Here is an 18601-nt window from a genome sequence, read left to right as displayed (position 1 = left end):
CTCTTCCGGGGCTGCAGAACCCTGGGTTGTCACATTCGAGAGCACGTGGGTAGGTCTGGGGCTGCGTTTTCAGAAGGCGGCTGACTGCCTTGCATGAGGGGACCCTAGGGCCAGGATTCATACCATATTTGGGTGATGGAAGAGGGACTGTGAAACCTCTACTTCTAAAACGAGAACACGATGCTGTTGCAGTTTGAAGACAGGCTTCCCCAGAGTTGCTTTAGACGAGAGCCCAGGTGGAATTTACGGTGGCAGTTTTCACAGGAGCTCTCCAGCCAAACTTGCATCTGAAGCCCGTGCTACTGTGTGCCCTTTGAATCTTCATCAATTCATTCTCAATTTCCCCAAATTATGAATTTTGAATTTCTAATTTCTTGTGAGGAAACTGTGAGCAATCCTCCTTGCATATCTCAGGACTGCTTCAGGGGCAAACTCTAGTGGGGATAATTTGGGCTCCTGCTTTGCACCTGTCCTGAGGAAGCTGCGAGATGGAGGGATTAGAGAGGTTGACACAAGCGAGGGGACTAACAGAGCACGGTGAGCATTAGCGAAGGTTTGTCCTTAAGAAACAAACGTGGGTCAGTGTGTGCTACAGAAGCCCTGGGCTGTGTGTGTGTTTATAAACCAGGGTGAAGACCTAATGGAGCCGACCGACGGTAGCAGGAGCTTCTAAACAGCTCTAAGATGCTCTTCCTAAAAGATAAAACAATGTTAGAGCCTCCGAGTCTAAGCAGGGCAAATCTGTACAAATACCCATCACTACTTTGCTTATCAGAGGTAGCAGGCACTGGTTTATTTCAGGCTCTCGAAATGCTGTCAGTTTCCCTGATCCTTCTTATGAAATAAATGGCACGTTGCTAGCAGCCACAATTGTTTTTTTTTTTTTTAACGTGTTAATTTATTTTTGAGACAGAGAGAGACAGAGCATGAGCGGGGGAGGGTCAGAGAGAGAGGGAGACACAGAATCTGAAACAGGCTCCAGGCTCTGAGCGGTCAGCGCAGAGCCCGACGTGGGGGCTCGAACTCACGGACGGTGAGATCATGACCTGAACCGAAGTCGGACGCTTAACCGACTGAACCACCCAGGCGCCCCGACAGTTGTTCTTAAAAAAACAAAAAACCAAGAAAAAACAAAGTGCCAAGTCTCATACAGACTTAAATACTATTACTTCACACATGGTCAATACCAAATAAGCTTAAAATAACGATTTTCTTTAAGAGACAAAATGTCTAAATTCCCCACGTCTTTTCAGGAGGAAGATGTCTGTTCTCTCCTCTTCCCTTTGGGAGGAATCAATGGAGTAGGAGCCCAGTCTGTCTGGAGGAGCGCTGAGTCCTGCACAGGGCCGTCTGAATTAATGCCTGGCTCTGCCTAACAGAAAGCACTCTTCCTTGGACATCTCTACTGGCTCTTGCACAAAAGAAAAAAAACCAAAAACCAAAAACCAAAAAACAAGTGCACTGGGATTCAAATAACAATATCACGGACGTGAGGAAGATGCAAATGTGCTTCCGGAGTAGGTGTTCCTGCTGCAGGGTAGTTTTACTTACGGTATGAAAGATGTCATTTGATTTTGGACTATTCACCATCTTCAACGTTTATTTATTTTTGGGACAGAGAGAGACAGAGCATGAACGGGGGAGGGGCAGAGAGAGAGGGAGACACAGAATCGGAAACAGGCTCCAGGCTCTGAGCCATCAGCCCAGAGCCTGACGCGGGGCTCGATCTCACGGACCACGAGATCGTGACCTGAGCTGAAGTCGCACGCTTAACCGACTGCGTCATCCAGGCACCCCCCCATCTTCATTAGCTTAGAGATAACTCCTATGTTAGAAAGAATGAATGAAGACGAAGAGAAAACTTACTGTTTATCTCAATGTTGCTCCCCTTAGACCCTCAAGAGATCAAGTTTCTTCATGAAACATTTGCCTGGGAAATGAGAACAATCCATTTGTTTGTGTCTACGTCCTGATCCCCCGGAGGGATGGTCCACAGGCATGGAAGGTGAGTCCCTTAAACAGTTATTATGGGCGGTGGGGAGAGTGGACGGGGGTGGGAACTGAGTTATTGTTGATAAGTATCTTTGGGAAAAAGCAAGTTTAACGTTCAACTGCATAACTAGCATGAACAAGGGCAATGAGAGCTTCAAGCCTGAGGGAACCAGAACACTCAGGGAGGGCAGAGCGCTAGTTATGGAAAAGAAGTCGCGTTTCCATCTGCTCCATTTATTGAACAACTACTAGGTGCCAGACACTGCCAGTTTTGGCTTCTACATTGGGATCTCACCTTTCCTGCATATTTTTTGTATTGTGGCATCTTCCATTAATAGCCACCACTGTAAATTCATAAAAGAAAACACAGGAGTTTGGGTATCTTTTCCTTATCCTCCTAAGGGAGCCTGTGGTGGAGAGTGGAAAAACCGGAAGACACGGATTACAGTCTAGCGCTGCCAGTGATCATAAAATGTTAGACCAGCGGCGTCTGAGTGGCTCCGTGGGTTAAGCGTCTGACTCTTGATTTCAGCTCAGGTCATGATCTCACAGTTTGTGAGATTGAGCCCCGTGTGGGGCTCTGTGCTGACAGCATGGAGCTGGCTTGGGATTCTCTCTCCCTCTCTCTCTGCCCCTTCCCCCCTCGCATGCGTGGTCTTTCTCTCTCTCTCAAAAATAAATAACCTCAAAAAAAAAAAGTTAGACCAATCACTGAATCTCTCTGGGCCCTGATATTTCTTATTTGTAAAGCAAAGGGATTAGAGGATATGGACGGGCAATTCACAAACTTTGGAGGTTTTGCAAGGGATTTATGAATCCACATGAACCAAGTCTGTAGACTGTATTAATAAGACTTGCAGACACATGTAATCCCATTTTGCAAATGTGGTGAGAGGTGCTATGATTAAGAAAATGTGAATTTATTTCAGTAATGCATTTATAAAAATCATGTTATTTATTGAATCGGAAGATGCCAAAAGCATGATCATCACATGCAAGTGTTCATGAATAAATTAAGAAGGCTCTTCTTACTAGAAAAAATTGGGAACCACCCTAGATGACAGAGATAATTTCTTAATATTATTTCACTGATATTCTTGAAATTCCATGTGTGTAAAGGGAAAATTCTTTTTAGGTAAGAGTTGGAAGTGTTTTTCCTTCACTGACACATTTAATCTCAGCATCCATGTTCTAAATCAAGATGGCAGCCTTTCAGACACTTTATATGTACCTTCATTTGAAGGTCAGTGTAGAGTTTCTACTGTGCCAACTGGCAGTTTTGTCCGATGATACACATTTGGCAAAACTTGAGGTGAAGCCTGAGATAGAGCAAAACGGCTCATTAGGGGATCTGATTTTGGTTTAAAAAGTGTTTTATACTTGAATATTCAAAAAAATTTTTTGTAATGTTTATTTTTTAGAGAGACAGAGATAGAACGCGAGTGGGTCAGGGCCAGAGAGAGAGGGAGACACAGAATCCAAAGCAGGCTCCAGGCTCCGAGCCGTCAGCACAGAGCCTGACGTGGGGCTCGAACTCACAAGCTGTGAGGTCATGACCTGAGCCGAAGTCACGCTCAACCGACTGAGCCACCCAGGTGTCCCAATAATTGAATATTGAATATATTGAAAAGAACAAATGGTGATGCAGTTATTGAAAAATAAGTGACTTGACCACATCAAAATTGGACTTGATCGCAAAATTGGAAGAATTAAAATCTCCACCCTCAACATAAAGCAGTTCCTATTACTAAAATGTACCATGTCTCAGCAGAACATATTTTAAAAAATGCTGCAGGGGTGCCTGGGTGGCTCAGTTGGTTGTGTCCCGACTCAACCTGTGCCAAACTCAGTGCCTGAGTTTGAGCCTCGAGTTGGGCTCTGTGCTGACAGTGCAGAGCCTGCTTGGGATTCTCTCTCCCTTTCTCTCTCTGCCCCACCCTGACTCGAGCTTTCCCTTGTTTTCACGTTTTATTTAATTTTGAGAGAGAGAGAGAGAGAGAGAGAGAGGCAGAGTAATATCAAGGGAGGGGCAGAGAGAGAGGGAGACACAGAATCTGAAGCAGCTCCTGTCAGCATAGAGCCCGACGTGGGGCTCAAACTCACAAACCATGAGATCATGACCTGAGCTGAAGTCAGACGCTTAACTGACTGAGCCATCCACGTGCCCCAAGAGATCTCTCTAAATAAATAAACTTTTTAAAAAATGATGCAGAGGGAGCCTCAAAGATGAAGTATTCAAAGATAGGTTTGTTTGGGAGGTAAGTGGCAACTATGTGACTAATGATGAATTTTTTTTTTTTTTTTTTTTTTTGACTAAAGATGACTTCTGAGCAGATCTGTACCAATTTTCCTAGTTAGTCTCGTGGACTCATCACAAATGGCTGTTGTTCTGTTTTTACAAATGGAGTGTCTACGTCTATATGTATCAAACCACACTCATGAAATAAACTCGAATAAACCGTGTGTCTGGTATGGGTTGGGGGCAGTTCAAGACCCCACACATGACATCTTCATCTGTGGGTTTCTTTTCTAGTGGAAAGAACAAATTGGTGGGTGGATTTCCTTCCCATTTTATAATGTTTCAGCAACAGCTCCCAAGTGCTTTTCATTTAACGTTACTAGATCCTATTTCTTTTTCAGATCCAAGTCCAAATTGTGCGAGGAAGTAAAGACAGCTGTTACCAAACAACCCATGATCATCAGAAAGACTAAATTCCAACTATGGCTGTTTTCTGGATCTCTACCTTAATTCGTGCCAAGTCTGTCCATAACAATACCCAGACATAAGAACTTTTTGCCCGTTCCTTTTCAAAACTACAGTAAAGTGAGGGTGTTTTCCAACAGAAACAAATGCCAAAATAGCTAAGAATATCTTCCTTTACATTAAAAAAATTTTTTTTAAACATTTATTTATTTTTGAGACAGAGACAGAGCACGAGCAGGATAGGGGGAGAGAGGGAGACACAGAATCCGAAGCAGGATCTGAGCTGTCAGCACAGAGCCCGGGGGGGGGGCTCCAACCCATGAACAGTGAGATCACGACCTGAGCTAAAGTCGGACGCATAACTGAGCCACCCAGGCGCCCCTACATTTTTGTTTACAGTCACTCAAATTCTACAAAATAATGCTCAAAATACGAATAACTTCTCTCCTCTCCTGTGCGCATGGTATGTTGGGCAACATTAAACTTGTAAAATCCTTTTTGAATTTGATTCTTAAAAATGGTCAGGTTGGGGGTCACCTGGGTGGCTCAGTCGGTTGAGAATCAGACTTTGGCTCAGGTTACATTCTTGCAGTCCGTGAGTTCGAGCCCTGCATTGGGCTCACCGCTGTCAGCACAGTGCCCACTTCAGATCCTCTGCTCCCTCTCTCTGCCCCTCCCCCACTTGCACACTCTCAAAAATGAACAAACATTTAAAAAAATGGTCAGGTTGGTCATCTCAATAGAAACTTACTGATCTTCCTCCATCAGAAAGTATTAGGTAGCTTCATTTGAATAAAACCATGTTGAGTCAAATCTAACAGATACAGTTATATTCTATGAACTTCTATTCTAAAAGCTGTTTTCAACCTTCAGGTCATTTTTAGGGGCTAAAACAAGGAGAGTAAGTTTTGGTTACTCTGCTTAAAGATGACATTGCCCCTTATTAGAAGTTAGGATTTAAGGAGGGCACCTGATGTGATGAACACCAGGCATTGTATGGAAGTGTGGAAGCTCACTATATTGCTCACCTGAAACGAATAATACACTATATGTTAACTAACTGGAGTTTAAATAAACACTAAAAAAAAAAAAAAAGAACGTATACTTGGGAAAGACCAATATCTTTAAAATATAACATTCATATTCAATCACAAATAAATATGCTGTATATGTAGTTTTAATAAATAGTCATGCTGGAAATAGTTTCTTAAAGTAAAAAAAACAAAAAGAAGACACTAGAATGGCAGTCTCACCACATGTTACATTACTGAATACACAAGGAAGGTTGAATTTATAGCTGAAGGACTGCTTTCAGGTTTTTAAATGAAGAAACATTTTTATTTTCTACTATACAATGCCTCAACAACTCTGTGGTGTCCCTTCAGTATATATTATTTCCTATTTGACTTATACACACTTGTACCTTCTCGAGGCAATTGATTATTATTGTTGCATGTAACATGAAAAGTACACGTTTTCCTTTGTCTACAGTTGGCCCCTCGTGGAAACACACACACACACACACACACACACACACACACACACACAGGGGGGCACCTGGGTGGCTGTTGGTTAAGCATCCAACTTTTGGTTTCGGCTCAGGTCACGATCAAACTGTTTGTGGGTTCGAGCCCTGCATCGAGCTCAGCACTGACAGTGTGGAGCCTTCTTGGGATTCCCTCTCTCCCTGGCTCTATGCCCCTCGCCAACTTACATGCATGCATGCTCCTAAACAGATAAGTAAATAAATATATATTTTTTTTTTTTTTAATTTTTTTTTTTCAACGTTTATTTATTTTTGGGACAGAGAGAGACAGAGCATGAACGGGGGAGGGGCAGAGAGAGAGGGAGACACAGAATCGGAAACAGGCTCCAGGCTCCGAGCCATCAGCCCAGAGCCCGACGCGGGGCTCGAACTCACAGACCGTGAGATCGTGACCTGGCTGAGTCGGACGCTTAACCGACTGCGCCACCCAGGCGCCCCATAAATATATATTTTTTTAAGAAGATGCATGTACCTTAAATGCTACTGAAAAAAAAAATGCTACTACATGCCTTTTCAGTGGTGTTCCTCTCTGTCAATTAGAACGTTCACTTCAGGAAACTGAATTGGTAGCAATCATTTTAGAAAAGGCCATTCTGAATTTAGCTCCAAACAGCACACGAGAGAAGAGCTTAGGTGATTGCTAGGAAATTATTTAGAAACATTTTTTAAATTAAAAATAAAAGTTTGAGGGTCCTAGGGGACTTCTAGTTCCATCTGGCTTCATCTATAAACTGTCATCACTGCACGAGATAATCCATTGTAAAGACTGTAAAAATAGTTGTAAAAGATAAAGAATTAGGGGGTGCCTGGGTGGCGCAGTCGGTTAAGCGTCCGACTTCAGCCAGGTCACGATCTCGCGGTTTGTGAGTTTGAGCCCCGCGTCAGGCTCTGGGCTGATGGCTCAGAGCCTGGAGCCTGTTTCCGATTCTGTGTCTTCCTCTCTCTGCCCCTCCCCCGTTCATGCTCTGTCTCTCTCTGTCCCAAAAATAAATAAACGTTGAAAAAAAAATTAAAAAAAAAAAAAAGATAAAGAATTAGAAAAACCATCGGAGTTCTCTCACCACCAAAGGAAGCACATTTGAGGAAAACAGACAATTTTACCTGAAAACAAAAAGAAATACGTTCATTTATATAAGATAGTAATTTTATGAAGATTTTAGGGAAAACTTAAAGTGGGGATAATTAGTAATATGGATCGAAACTGCTACGTCAATGGAAAACCAAAATACCATGTAAAATTAGACATTAACTGACTTCAAGGAAACACTTAATATTCTCGCCATATGATCCCATTAAGGGACTCCCATGCCCAAATCCCTGTGGCTAAAGAAAAGGGCTGATTTTATGTTCACATTTCCAGGACTCTGACGAACGACCATTACTCCAAATACATGAATGTGTATTTATTAATTGTAATGCTTTACTCCCTGCTTTCACAAGAGTGTAGGACCTCCGAGTTATGAATTTTACTTCCAAATGACCATGCCAACTTGTTTCAAAGCTGTAATGATTGACACGGTTTGGGATTAACACAGAGACAGATAATCAATTTAACGGAAGAGAGAATCTAGAAACAGTGCAGTCTTTTTAAGGCTATCCATGTGGGGGGAAAAAAAAATGAATCCTCACTCCCTACTTTACATCATAAAAAAAAAAAATCAATTCCAGTAGACTAAAGAGCTAAATGTGAAAGGCAGAACAATAAAGCTTCTGAAAGAAACCACAAGTATCCTCATAACCTTGAGCAAACAAATATCTCTTCAACAGGAAAGAGTATGGACCCTAAGGAAAGAACTGGTAAACCAGCCTTCACTAAAATGCAATGTCTGTTCATCCAAAGATACTAGTAGGAGAGTAAAAAGGTAACCACAGACTGTCAAAGATGCCTGCCACCCCCACACCTGAGGTCTCCTATCCAAAATATAGCTACAAATCAAAAAGACAAGCCCAACAGGAAAAAAAAAAAAAAAGGCAAACTACTTGAATAGGTACTTCACAAAAGATGACGTGCAAATTGCCTATATTGAAAAGGTATTTGAGTTCATGAGTCGTCAGGAAAATGTGAATTAAAGTTAAGATCCACCAGCGGGACCAAAATTAAGAAGACTGACGACATTAGGTGGGGCAAGGATATACAGAAAATGCACACCCCCCTGTCCCCTCACTGCTGGTGGGAGCATTAACTGCTACAGTTCCTTTGAAAGTCATTTTGATGCAATCTACTCAAGGAGATCGTAAGCTTACCCCGTGACCCCACAGCTCTATTCCTAGGTATCCACCCCGCAGACTGGAGGGCGGACACTCGCCAAGATGTGTACAAGAACGTCTGCAGGAGCACTACCCGTCATAGCCAAATGCCCATCAACAGTAAGATCGATTACAAATTGCAGCCTACCTACACTGAGGTATTACACAGGCCAAGCAAATTTTAGCTACAAGCAACAATGTGAATGAATTCCAGTTATAATACTGAATGAAAGAGGTCAGAAGGAAGAGTATGTACTGTAGGATTCCATCTATATGGAGAAAAAAAACCCAAACCCAAACCAAACAAACAAAAAGGGCAAAACTAATATATGCTACTAGAATACAAGAGAAAGTTACTTCTGTGGGGGACTGTGACTAGGGCGGACAAAGGGGCTTCTTGTTTTGGGTGCTACTACATGGATGTGTTCAGTTTTTCTGGTATGTGAACATTTCTGATGTGTAGGTCATTAAATGTATATATACATATTTGTAGAGAATATGCCAGATCCACTCATTAGTGAGAGAAGGGATGAAAGGAAAGGGAAAATGAGAAAAGGAATGTTGGAGGGAGTATAAACTAAATGAAATAATCTAAAGAGAATAACCTTGGGGCTCCTGGGTGGCTCAGTCGGTTAAGCGTCCGACTTCGGCTCAGGTCATGATCTCACGGTTTGTGAGTTTGAGCCCCACATCGGGCTCTGTGCTGACAGCTCAGAGTCTGGAGCCTGCTTCGGATTCTGTGTCTCCCTCTCTCTCTGCCCCTCCCCTGCTCATGCTCTCTGTTTCAAAAATAAATAAAAACATTAAAAAAATTAAAAAAAATAAAGAGAATAACCTTAAAAGTTCTCATCACCAGAAAAAGAAAAAAATAACTACATGAGGGGACAGACATTCACGGAATATTGTAGTAATCGTTTCACAATATACACATATATCAAATCATTGTTATCCATCTGAAATTAATACATATAGTATATCCATTAGATATCAAAACTAGACCCGCAAAAATGTTTTTAGGTACGTGAAATAAGGTGGCTGGCTGATCTGTTTCTTTCTCTCAGTATCGCCAGGCCATTGGGTGAATACAGAATTAAATCCTGTTCCCAGTTTCCTCCTTAAATGCTGAGAAGCCGACACTATTTTCCTTGGTTACAAAGTCAGATTTTTGTTGAATTTTATGGAATGGAGCAGAGGAGATCTGGCCACCATGGCGGCAAAAAAAGCTAATGAGAAAGAGGCTGTGGTTTACGCTGTGCTGTGATTAACTCCAGATTTTGAAAATGATCTTCAAACCAAAGAGAATGAGGCAAACAATTCCAAGACTTGCAGGAAACCAACTCAAAAACAATTAATTTTCTACTGAGTGCCTATTGGAATAGAAGCCGGAAAGAGCAGAAAGCAAGTGCCAGCTCGTCCAGGCTGTGGCTTCCTGAGGGTTAGCTGACCAGAAGCTGAGAGTGAAGGGCATGGAATGGAGTGTTCCTTACAAGGAGATGCAAAGAAAGAGCCCCTCCAGTGATGAAACATTAAGTCCTCAACATTAAATCTTCAAATGGACAATGAAAACTTACAGTTGTGTTTTCCCACCAGGAGGAAAAGAAGTGCAAAACTACTGTCCTTCCTTCTCTTCCTTTTTATCCCCTGCACCTAACTGAGTGAATTTGAATGCTACGGTCGGTCGTTAGCAGAGAACGCCCAGCTTAAAAACAAAGGCTTGTATAAGACTTAATAAACACATTAGGAGTTTTCAAAATCCTTCTCCAGCAACATACACCATTTTAAAGGGTGCTCGTTATCTGAATACGTTAGAACCTAAACACCTCACTTATTACATGAAAAATAGCACACAAAAAAGACGCTGTTGTCTATTAGACTAAGAATTTTGAACCATATCCTAATTACCGTAATTATACTTAATTACGTGAATTTGAGAGTTCTCACTCTGCATACTAATTGAAATGGCATAATAAAACCATTTATCCTCTTAGATTTCTGCCAAAGCCTCAAACCTGAGGGCGCACCTATGATTCTCAGAACTCTCGACCATGGTGCCTTAGGATCACAGACACACCTCGGAACCCCTGGGGTAGGAGAAAAGCTATTCAAACTTGAGCTGAAGGCTTTACGTCTGAGTGCTGGGTCCAACTTATTATTCCAAGAGTGGGAAATACAAAACTGTAACCAATCGGTTAGAGAGTGACTTTCCTACCTATGTTCCTTTCTTGCCCCGTGGCACGTGGAAGTCAAGGTCAAGAATACTCGGCAACTGCCATGGTCTGATTTTTGGGGCTCACTACCTGGTTACCTTTTGCAAGCACCTCTTTTAGTCTAGACCTACAAGTCACTCCAGGAGCTGGGCAAGTAAGTGGTGGCTGGAAACAAGTTAGGGCTGTGTGGCCAGGCCAGGGCACTGAGGAAATCCGGAGTGCCAGTAATACTTTAATCCGCCATTGCAGGACAGCGACAGAAATTCAAAGATAAAGAAATATTGGTTGCTCACCCATTATAACAGAACAATGCCACAGTTTATCAGTAACATCTAGTCAGGCACTGGGGGTGGGTGGGAGGCACCGGCAGGTGTGGCAAACAATGCAGCTCGCAGCTACAGAGAGGCTCTAGGCCAGTTCTGATACACGTGGGCACATGTTGGAACCACCTCCCCGAGGACTTGTTAAGACAGATGGCTGGGCGGCTGCAGAGAAACTCGAGGATTTTTCTTGGTGGTTCTCAAACTTGAATGTGCTTAATCGCCTGGAGTTTTTAAGTGCCTATTTTCAAACTCTGTTCTGGAGATTCCCAATTCAGTTGGGAAGGGGTAGGGCCCAGGAATCTGCATGGTTGTTTTGGTTGTGTTTTAAAAACAAGCTTTCCTCGTGATTTTGGCCCAACTCTAACCTCACGTTTGAAAACCAGGGTTTAAGACTCTATTGCTGAGCTGAAAAGCTCTAAATAATTGCTCTCACCAATTATCTCCCTATGGAAATAATCACTAGCACTTGCTCCCTACGGAAAAAAAAAAAAAAAAAAAGGAGGCACCACTACATACACTGAAAACATTAAGAACTCTTGCTTCCAATTTGTACCTTTCAAGGATGCTCTCCCCAGCTGGCGAGCTTAGTTTAGGAAACTCCAAGGATGCGTAGTTCACCCTGGTACATCAGGAGGCTTTCTTGCTAAAGTTCAGAAAAACTTCTCCAAGTCAAGTCACAACCCACCTAGAATGAATTTCATGACCAAAACTTAGTATTGCGATGACAAGACTAGAACTGATGGATGTGTATGCAAAAACACTCTCATTTAAAACTACCTTGTAGAGATATTTTTAAATCCTTGCAGAACACCTACAACAAAGTTTGAGATCAAATGGCTTCTTTGGAAAACATATTATTGCTAACTGCTATTATTGCTAATCTTCATAATGAACAATCTGCAGATAAGTTATTTGGGAAAAGTTAACAAGTAAGACCCATGGAATATTCGCCCTCTCCATCCCAGACTTAAATTTCCATTCAGGAAAACAACCCAACAATGATCTGGAGGGGACTGGAGAAATGCATCCATACAATGGAAAATGGTACCACAGTAAAAAAGAATACTGAGCAAAAAAGGCAGAGTAAAGAACAAAGTCTATCTAGCATATTAGCTTTTGTCTACTAAAGCAAGAGGTAAAAATCTGTATTTTTATTTTGTTTTGGAAGCATATGCATAAAGCAGGGCAAAAGCAAGTAAAAACAATGGTTAACTTGGGGGGGGGATGGTAACTGAGCACATGGCTGAGTGACAGAATGGAGAATTTGCATTGTATATCTGCTTACATTTATTTGTATGTTGAACAATATGAATGTATTACATATTTTTTAAACATTTTTTAAACAACCCTCTCTAGTTCCAATTTTTATTTAAAAAAATTTTTTTAAATGTTTATTTATTTTTGAGAGAGACAGAGACAGAGCTCAAGTTGGGGAGGGACAGAGAGGGAGGGAGACACAGAATCTGAAGCAGGCTCCAGGCTCTGAGCTGTCAGCACAGAGCCTGAAGCGGGGCTTGAACCCATGAACTGAAAGATCATGACTTGAGCTGAAGTCGGACGCCTAACCAACCGAACCACCCAAGCACCCCTCTAGTTCCAAATTTCTACTCACTTATTTCAGGAACTATTTCAGAATCTACCACTTTTAGGTACATGCTGGAGAAGACTAAGAGAAAATAATGATATCCTCTACCTGCACCAATAAACATAAAGGCTTCTGAGAATTTCTTTATGGGAGCAATCATTTTAAGTACAAAAATTAAAAAGAAAGTCCTCCCCCACCCAAATACTTTCAATGAATGTTTCTGGTTTATAAAAGGCTAAGTGAAATTCAATTACACAGAAAACATACACTGTTTGAATTGTAAAGCCTTTCTATGTGATATTACATTGACATACAACATGAAAAAAGAGCCCGAGATACAAAAATACAGTTGTGATTCAGGAAATGGCACCAAATTAGAACAGTTTTATTATTTAACATACCAATGTATATACATTATCCTCCCAAATAAGAAACAATTTGATTCCAAAGTTTAAAATGTAGTTTCCAAAATGAATCCTTATTGTAAATTTGAAAAAAAAAAAAAAAGTCCTGCAAATTAACACAATTTTGACCCTTGACTAAAATATGCACCCTGTACCAATCACCTCGCATACAAAATGTATATTATAAATAAAACTTTCAAAAAAGATCTTGGATGTTTATTGCACGTTGTACAGAATGCTTGCCACTATCTGAAAGGCTTTTCAGCTCTTTCCTGTATAATCTGTTTAAAGGATTTCCTCAAACTTGGGTGAAAACACTCTGCAAATATGAGCCTATATAGGATCATAGATGCTGCTTACCAGAAACAGGAAAATACAATCTTATTTGTAGACTTATTTGGACTGCTTCTGCACTTTTTCTGAAAGAAGAATGACTCTGTTGTTTAGTGTTAAAAGCAATGACAAGATCCGAACACGTTAAAAGTCCTGTTCAAATGTCAGTTTTTCTCTTTTCAAATAGAAACTACGTGGAGAGGCATTTTTTTACCCAGTCATATATTTCTACTTTCTAGGACCAGCCCTTCTTGAAGTATATTTGTTAAAGATCACACTACAGGATTCAGAACAATGCTGTTCGTCAGCAACAGTTACTGTTTTGGTTTCAACATCTCAACCTCTCTCAGCCCTAGTAAAGTTAGCACAAAGCAGCCAGCCTGCCATGGCCTGAAAAACAAAAAAGGGTTCCCAATAAGTTTTCATTGCATCCAGCACAGCGCCTTGCAAAGAGCAGGCACGCAATAAATATCTGATGAATGAATGCACTATCTTCTGGGACCATTTCCTATACGTAATTATTGATTCATGAGTAATATGCTGATTTAAGGTACACAGATCTAACACAATGACTAAACAGAAAACACGTGTGACATGTTACAACAGGCCAGGACACGCTGTGTATTTTAAGGGTTAAAACTATTCCCATACTAAAAATTGATTAGTCGAATATTTTTATTTTGCCAAGGGACTCTTAACAGTATTAGCCTTTGGCAATTCCCAAACATACAATGAACCCCAAACGAAACGAAACGAAACAAAACAAAATTGCACTATTACAGGGAAACAAGTCCGTGAAAGCAGAGAGGAGGAGCCAGTTAAGGAACAGCAACTTCAAGGAGACGGTTGTTTTTTCGTTTGCACGTTGGGACGCTCCCATTTTTCTGGTTGCCCTGAATAAACTTCACACATACTTTATCCTGTCTGAACTGAACCAGGAACCTGGAAGAAAAGAATAGGGCAGATTAAAGAAAAGTATACACACAACAGCTGATGATGACACTAACACTAGCTTTTGTTTGTTTCTTTTTTTTTTTAAGTTTATTTATGTATTTTGAAAGAGAGAAAGAGAGGGGTAGGGAGGGGCGGAGACAGAATACAAGCTGTCAGCGCAGAGTTTGATGTGGGGCTCGATCCCACGAACCTTGAGCTCATGACCTGAGCCAAAATCAAGTCAGATGCTTAACCGGCTGAGCCACGCAGGTGCCCCCAACTAGCTTTTGTTTCCTAATGGATATTGACCTTGACAAGTATTGCCTCTTTCCATCAGCACTTGCCACAGCCATCACTTAGCCCCTAAGGAAAGTGAAGTTCATTAACTCATCACACTCCAGTAAGGTAAGAAGGGCTAAGAAGAATTACTTCCATGTTTCAAATGAAGACCAACCTGCTCTTTTCCCATTTTTCTCCATTTTTGCATAGTAAGACCATAAACTGGCAGGGGGTGGGGGAGGTTCCTATTGAATTACCAACAGATTGAGAAAATTAAATGAAAAAATATCATTAAAGAGGTCTAGAGACACTCCAGACTATGATTTGCAAACACTGGTTACTGACATTATTTCCTCAACAATTTTTGTCATATCCACACACTATGCTAACAGTTGTTTCTAACCCTAAGTAAGTAGATTTCAAAATAGCTGTGACCTATGGAATAATAATAAAATTGCAAGTTTGATATTCCATTTATATTTTTAATGTCCATTAAAATATATATATAATATACTACATATAGTAGAGTATATATAGTATGTATATAATAGTATATATATAGTATATATATATATATACACTATATATTACTAATACAAACTACATATATACTATATACATATATAGCATATACATATAATCAAAACACTTACACACTCTGTCAGTGCACACCCAAAGACACTTCTTATTCTACAGTAGTAGTACATGTGGTACAACATGTGAAACCGTATTCTAGTTCCAATCTGTCCCTTCATAGACTGTTAGGGGTCAAGTGCTCGTCCCCAGGATGATTCGTCACACCTTCCTACCACAAACATACTGTATTCCTGCTGGGCTCAGGGCTGCAAGGGACACCTGGCCATACAAAATGAGGTCCCTGCCCTCAAGGATGGCATCCCTGTGGAGGAAGGAGAGCAGCATGACTGGACCAGAACCCGGGCTTTCCCATCTCAAAGCCAGTGCTCGTCACTCCAGCGTAAGAGTCAGTACAACGTTGCCATATTTGCAATAGGTTTCTCAGGGAACAGTTTTCTGAGTTGCTGGCATATAGCTGAGTCACTCTAACAACCGTGTGACAGATCACATGCTCACTGGATCCACGACAACGGCAAACGTCAAAACAGCTCTGTTCCATGCACATTAGTCTCAGCGTCAAGGTCTACAGAACCCGTCCGTGTTTTGCAAACATTGTCTACAGGAGTGAAATGTGACACATACGCTCCTGATTTATCAATTGTTTTAACAGGATAGTACTTCCCTGCTTTGGAATGGTCTATTTCTTTTTACCTTGAAAGTACTGACAAAAAGAATTATGGCTCCAAAATTGCATCTCTCCAGCATATATACTTGTATCTACGTGCCTCAAAGAAAGAAAGCACCTTTCGAATTTAATGCCAATACACACATTTAAAAAATCAAATATTTTGACATTTTAATTTTCAAAGACCACTTAGAGTGTAATGAAAGTATAGGGAGTTCTCTTCCCCAATAACTTTAGCATTGGCTGTCTTCATGTTCACAATGCATGATTGCAAGATTTATTGAATGTTCATCATGCACCATACTTTTCTTAGTAAGTTACATATATTAACTCAACTTTAAAATAATCCTATGAGGCAAGTAATATTATTAATTTTTTTACTGCTTATTTACTTTTAAAAAAAAATTTTTTTTAAGTTTATTTATTTTTGAGACAGAGAGAGACAGAGCATGAACGGGGGAGGGGCAGAGAGAGAGGGAGACACAGAATCGGAAGCAGGCTCCAGGCTCTGAGCCATCAGCCCAGAGCCCGACGCGGGGCTCGAACCCACGGACCGCGAGATCGTGACCTGAGCCAAAGTCGGACGCTCAACCAACTGAGCCACCCAGGCGCCCCTAATGCTTATTTACTTTTGAGAGAGATAGACACGCACGACTGGGGAAGGGGCAGAGAGAGAGGGAGACACAGAGTCTGAAGCAGGCTCTGTCAGCACAGAGCCCGACGCGGGGCTCGAACTCATGAACTGTGAGATCATGACTTGAGCTGAAGTCAGACGCTTAACCGACTGAGTCACCCAGGTGCCCCGTAGGCAAGTAATATTATTCCTCTCCACTTCATAAAAGAGAAAACTAGAGCATGGCCCACAGTGAGGGCATGGTAATCAGAGAATCACCCTCCAGCAAACAATAATGTTGAATGCATTCTTTCACAGCATCAATACCAGTTCGAACGTCACAGCAAAAAGAATTTAGATGATTTGTTCTGATTTAAAATATTCAGACAAACAACTGCATATGTTGAATGATTTACACATTTGTATATTATGTGCGTGTACCCATGTACATACACACACACATATTTAAAATGTTTAACAGAACAAATTCACTTTGGTTTTTTCAATACTTTTAGGACTTCGTTTTTAGAAACTGTTTAGAAATATTACACATTTTATTTAAGGTCCTTAAAATGCAATCTATTTATGGACTGAACCGTTTGGGAATAAGAACTGGGAATTACAAAGCAGGTTAAAACTGCTCTAAGGAGTAAATAGGACTCTGACTCTCCTCTTGTAAACTGACAGCCAGTTTATCCATAATGCCTAGGGAGACTAGGTGTATTAAAATATTACTTCTGCTTCTGAAAAGGACACACTGAGGAAGGTTTCGGTCATTGAACTGCACACTGGATATAATACTAATCTGCCGAGGGGCGCCTGGGTGGCTCAGTCGGTTGAGCGTCCAACTCTTGATTTCGGCTCAGGTCATGATTTCACGGTTCATGAGTTCAAGCCCTGCATCAGGCTCTGTAATGACGGTGCGGAGCCTGTTTAGGACTCTCTCTCTCTCTCTCTCTCTCTCTCCCTCTCCTGCACTTGTGTGTGTGCTTTCTCTCTCAAAATAAATAAACTTAAAAAAAAATTACTAATCTGTAGAGCTGGCAGTGAAATGGATTAAAGCCACTTAGGACTGCAAAAAAAAATACATCATGGGCACCCCTGCCCATGACTTTGTAAAATTTTTTTAAAATTTAAAATGCGCTCCAAGGAGGTATATGATCCTTGCCTAAGAGCTCTAGAGGTTGTGAAACAGGCTACATTGACCGTTGCTCTGCCATGTGGCTCCCTGAAGCCTGGGCAGGGGACCACGGGTGCTCTGCGGGATGCCATCAGCTGTTTTGTTTTTATGAAACCAAACAACGATTAGGAATTGGAAAAGGAAAGGTGTTTTGGACTGGTTTACGATGAGACTAAATGTTTTGTTTTCTTCACATGGCTACCCTGTAAACCTTCACTCCCACAAGCATGTTTACTGAAAGCTTACGCATCCAGAACATCATACCCCTCTCGGTGACAAGGCAGGGTCCCTGCCACCCACAAGCAAACCATCCCCATCAGTGTTGCACAACTGTGTGCCTCACACACAATGTGAGAACCGCGGGAGGGTTCTGTGGTGGATGACGTATGAGAAACAGCACACGCTATCCTGCCCAGCCCCTCTGGAGAGTCATGATGTGTGACAACACAGCACATCTGGGGAGACCTGTAGTAAAGACAGATTGTACATTTCCACGAGCCACTACTTTCTTCACAGCAGAGGCCTTGTTCCTACAATACCAGCTTGGGAAATGCTTAAGAGTAGCGATCCTTTGTGGCCTGGGTGCTGATGTGACTTTCTCTGTAAAGACAACCTCATTAATGTAGTGAGTCAACCGTATTCCAAGGAGCTTCATCCGTATTCCAAGGAGCTCCTGCATCTGGAATACACAGAATCTTCCTGGGATGAGTGGGGATTACCAGTTCCACCGAAACAGAAGCCCTGCATCCCAAGTTATAACACATTTCAACTAAAGGGAGTTTAAAGTTATAATAGGCCCTAACAGGTTAAAATCTTAATTGACTAGAACCCAAGTAGCCATTATATTTTTTCCTAATACGTATTGTTTGTTTAATGAGAAAGGACCCAATGACAAGAAAAGCTATTTAGTCCAAACTGCAATTTCCTATGTAGAGTATACATAAAGGTCAATCTCCCACCAAATCTAAATACCACTGTTGGTGTACAATGAGGA

At 41.4% G+C, this 18601-nt stretch overlaps 1 protein-coding gene across 9 annotated transcripts in view; it reads right to left on the bottom strand.

Moving 5' to 3' along the window:
- Window positions 1–12968: 12968 nt before the first annotated feature.
- Window positions 12969–18601, bottom strand: part of MYO1B (myosin IB) — a 190144-nt gene continuing 184511 nt past the window's right edge. For all 9 annotated transcript variants that reach the window (XM_019838395.3, XM_019838392.3, XM_045034161.1 and 6 more), the window contains one exon: window positions 12969–14283. In XM_019838395.3, coding sequence (XP_019693954.1) covers window positions 14160–14283 — 124 coding nt within the window. In that variant the 3' untranslated portion in view covers window positions 12969–14159. The remainder of the gene's footprint in view (window positions 14284–18601) is intronic.

Source organism: Felis catus, chromosome C1 (genome assembly GCF_018350175.1).
Source record: "Felis catus isolate Fca126 chromosome C1, F.catus_Fca126_mat1.0, whole genome shotgun sequence".
Taxonomy (NCBI): domain Eukaryota; kingdom Metazoa; phylum Chordata; class Mammalia; order Carnivora; family Felidae; genus Felis; species Felis catus.
This window is presented reverse-complemented; position numbering and strand designations above follow the sequence as displayed.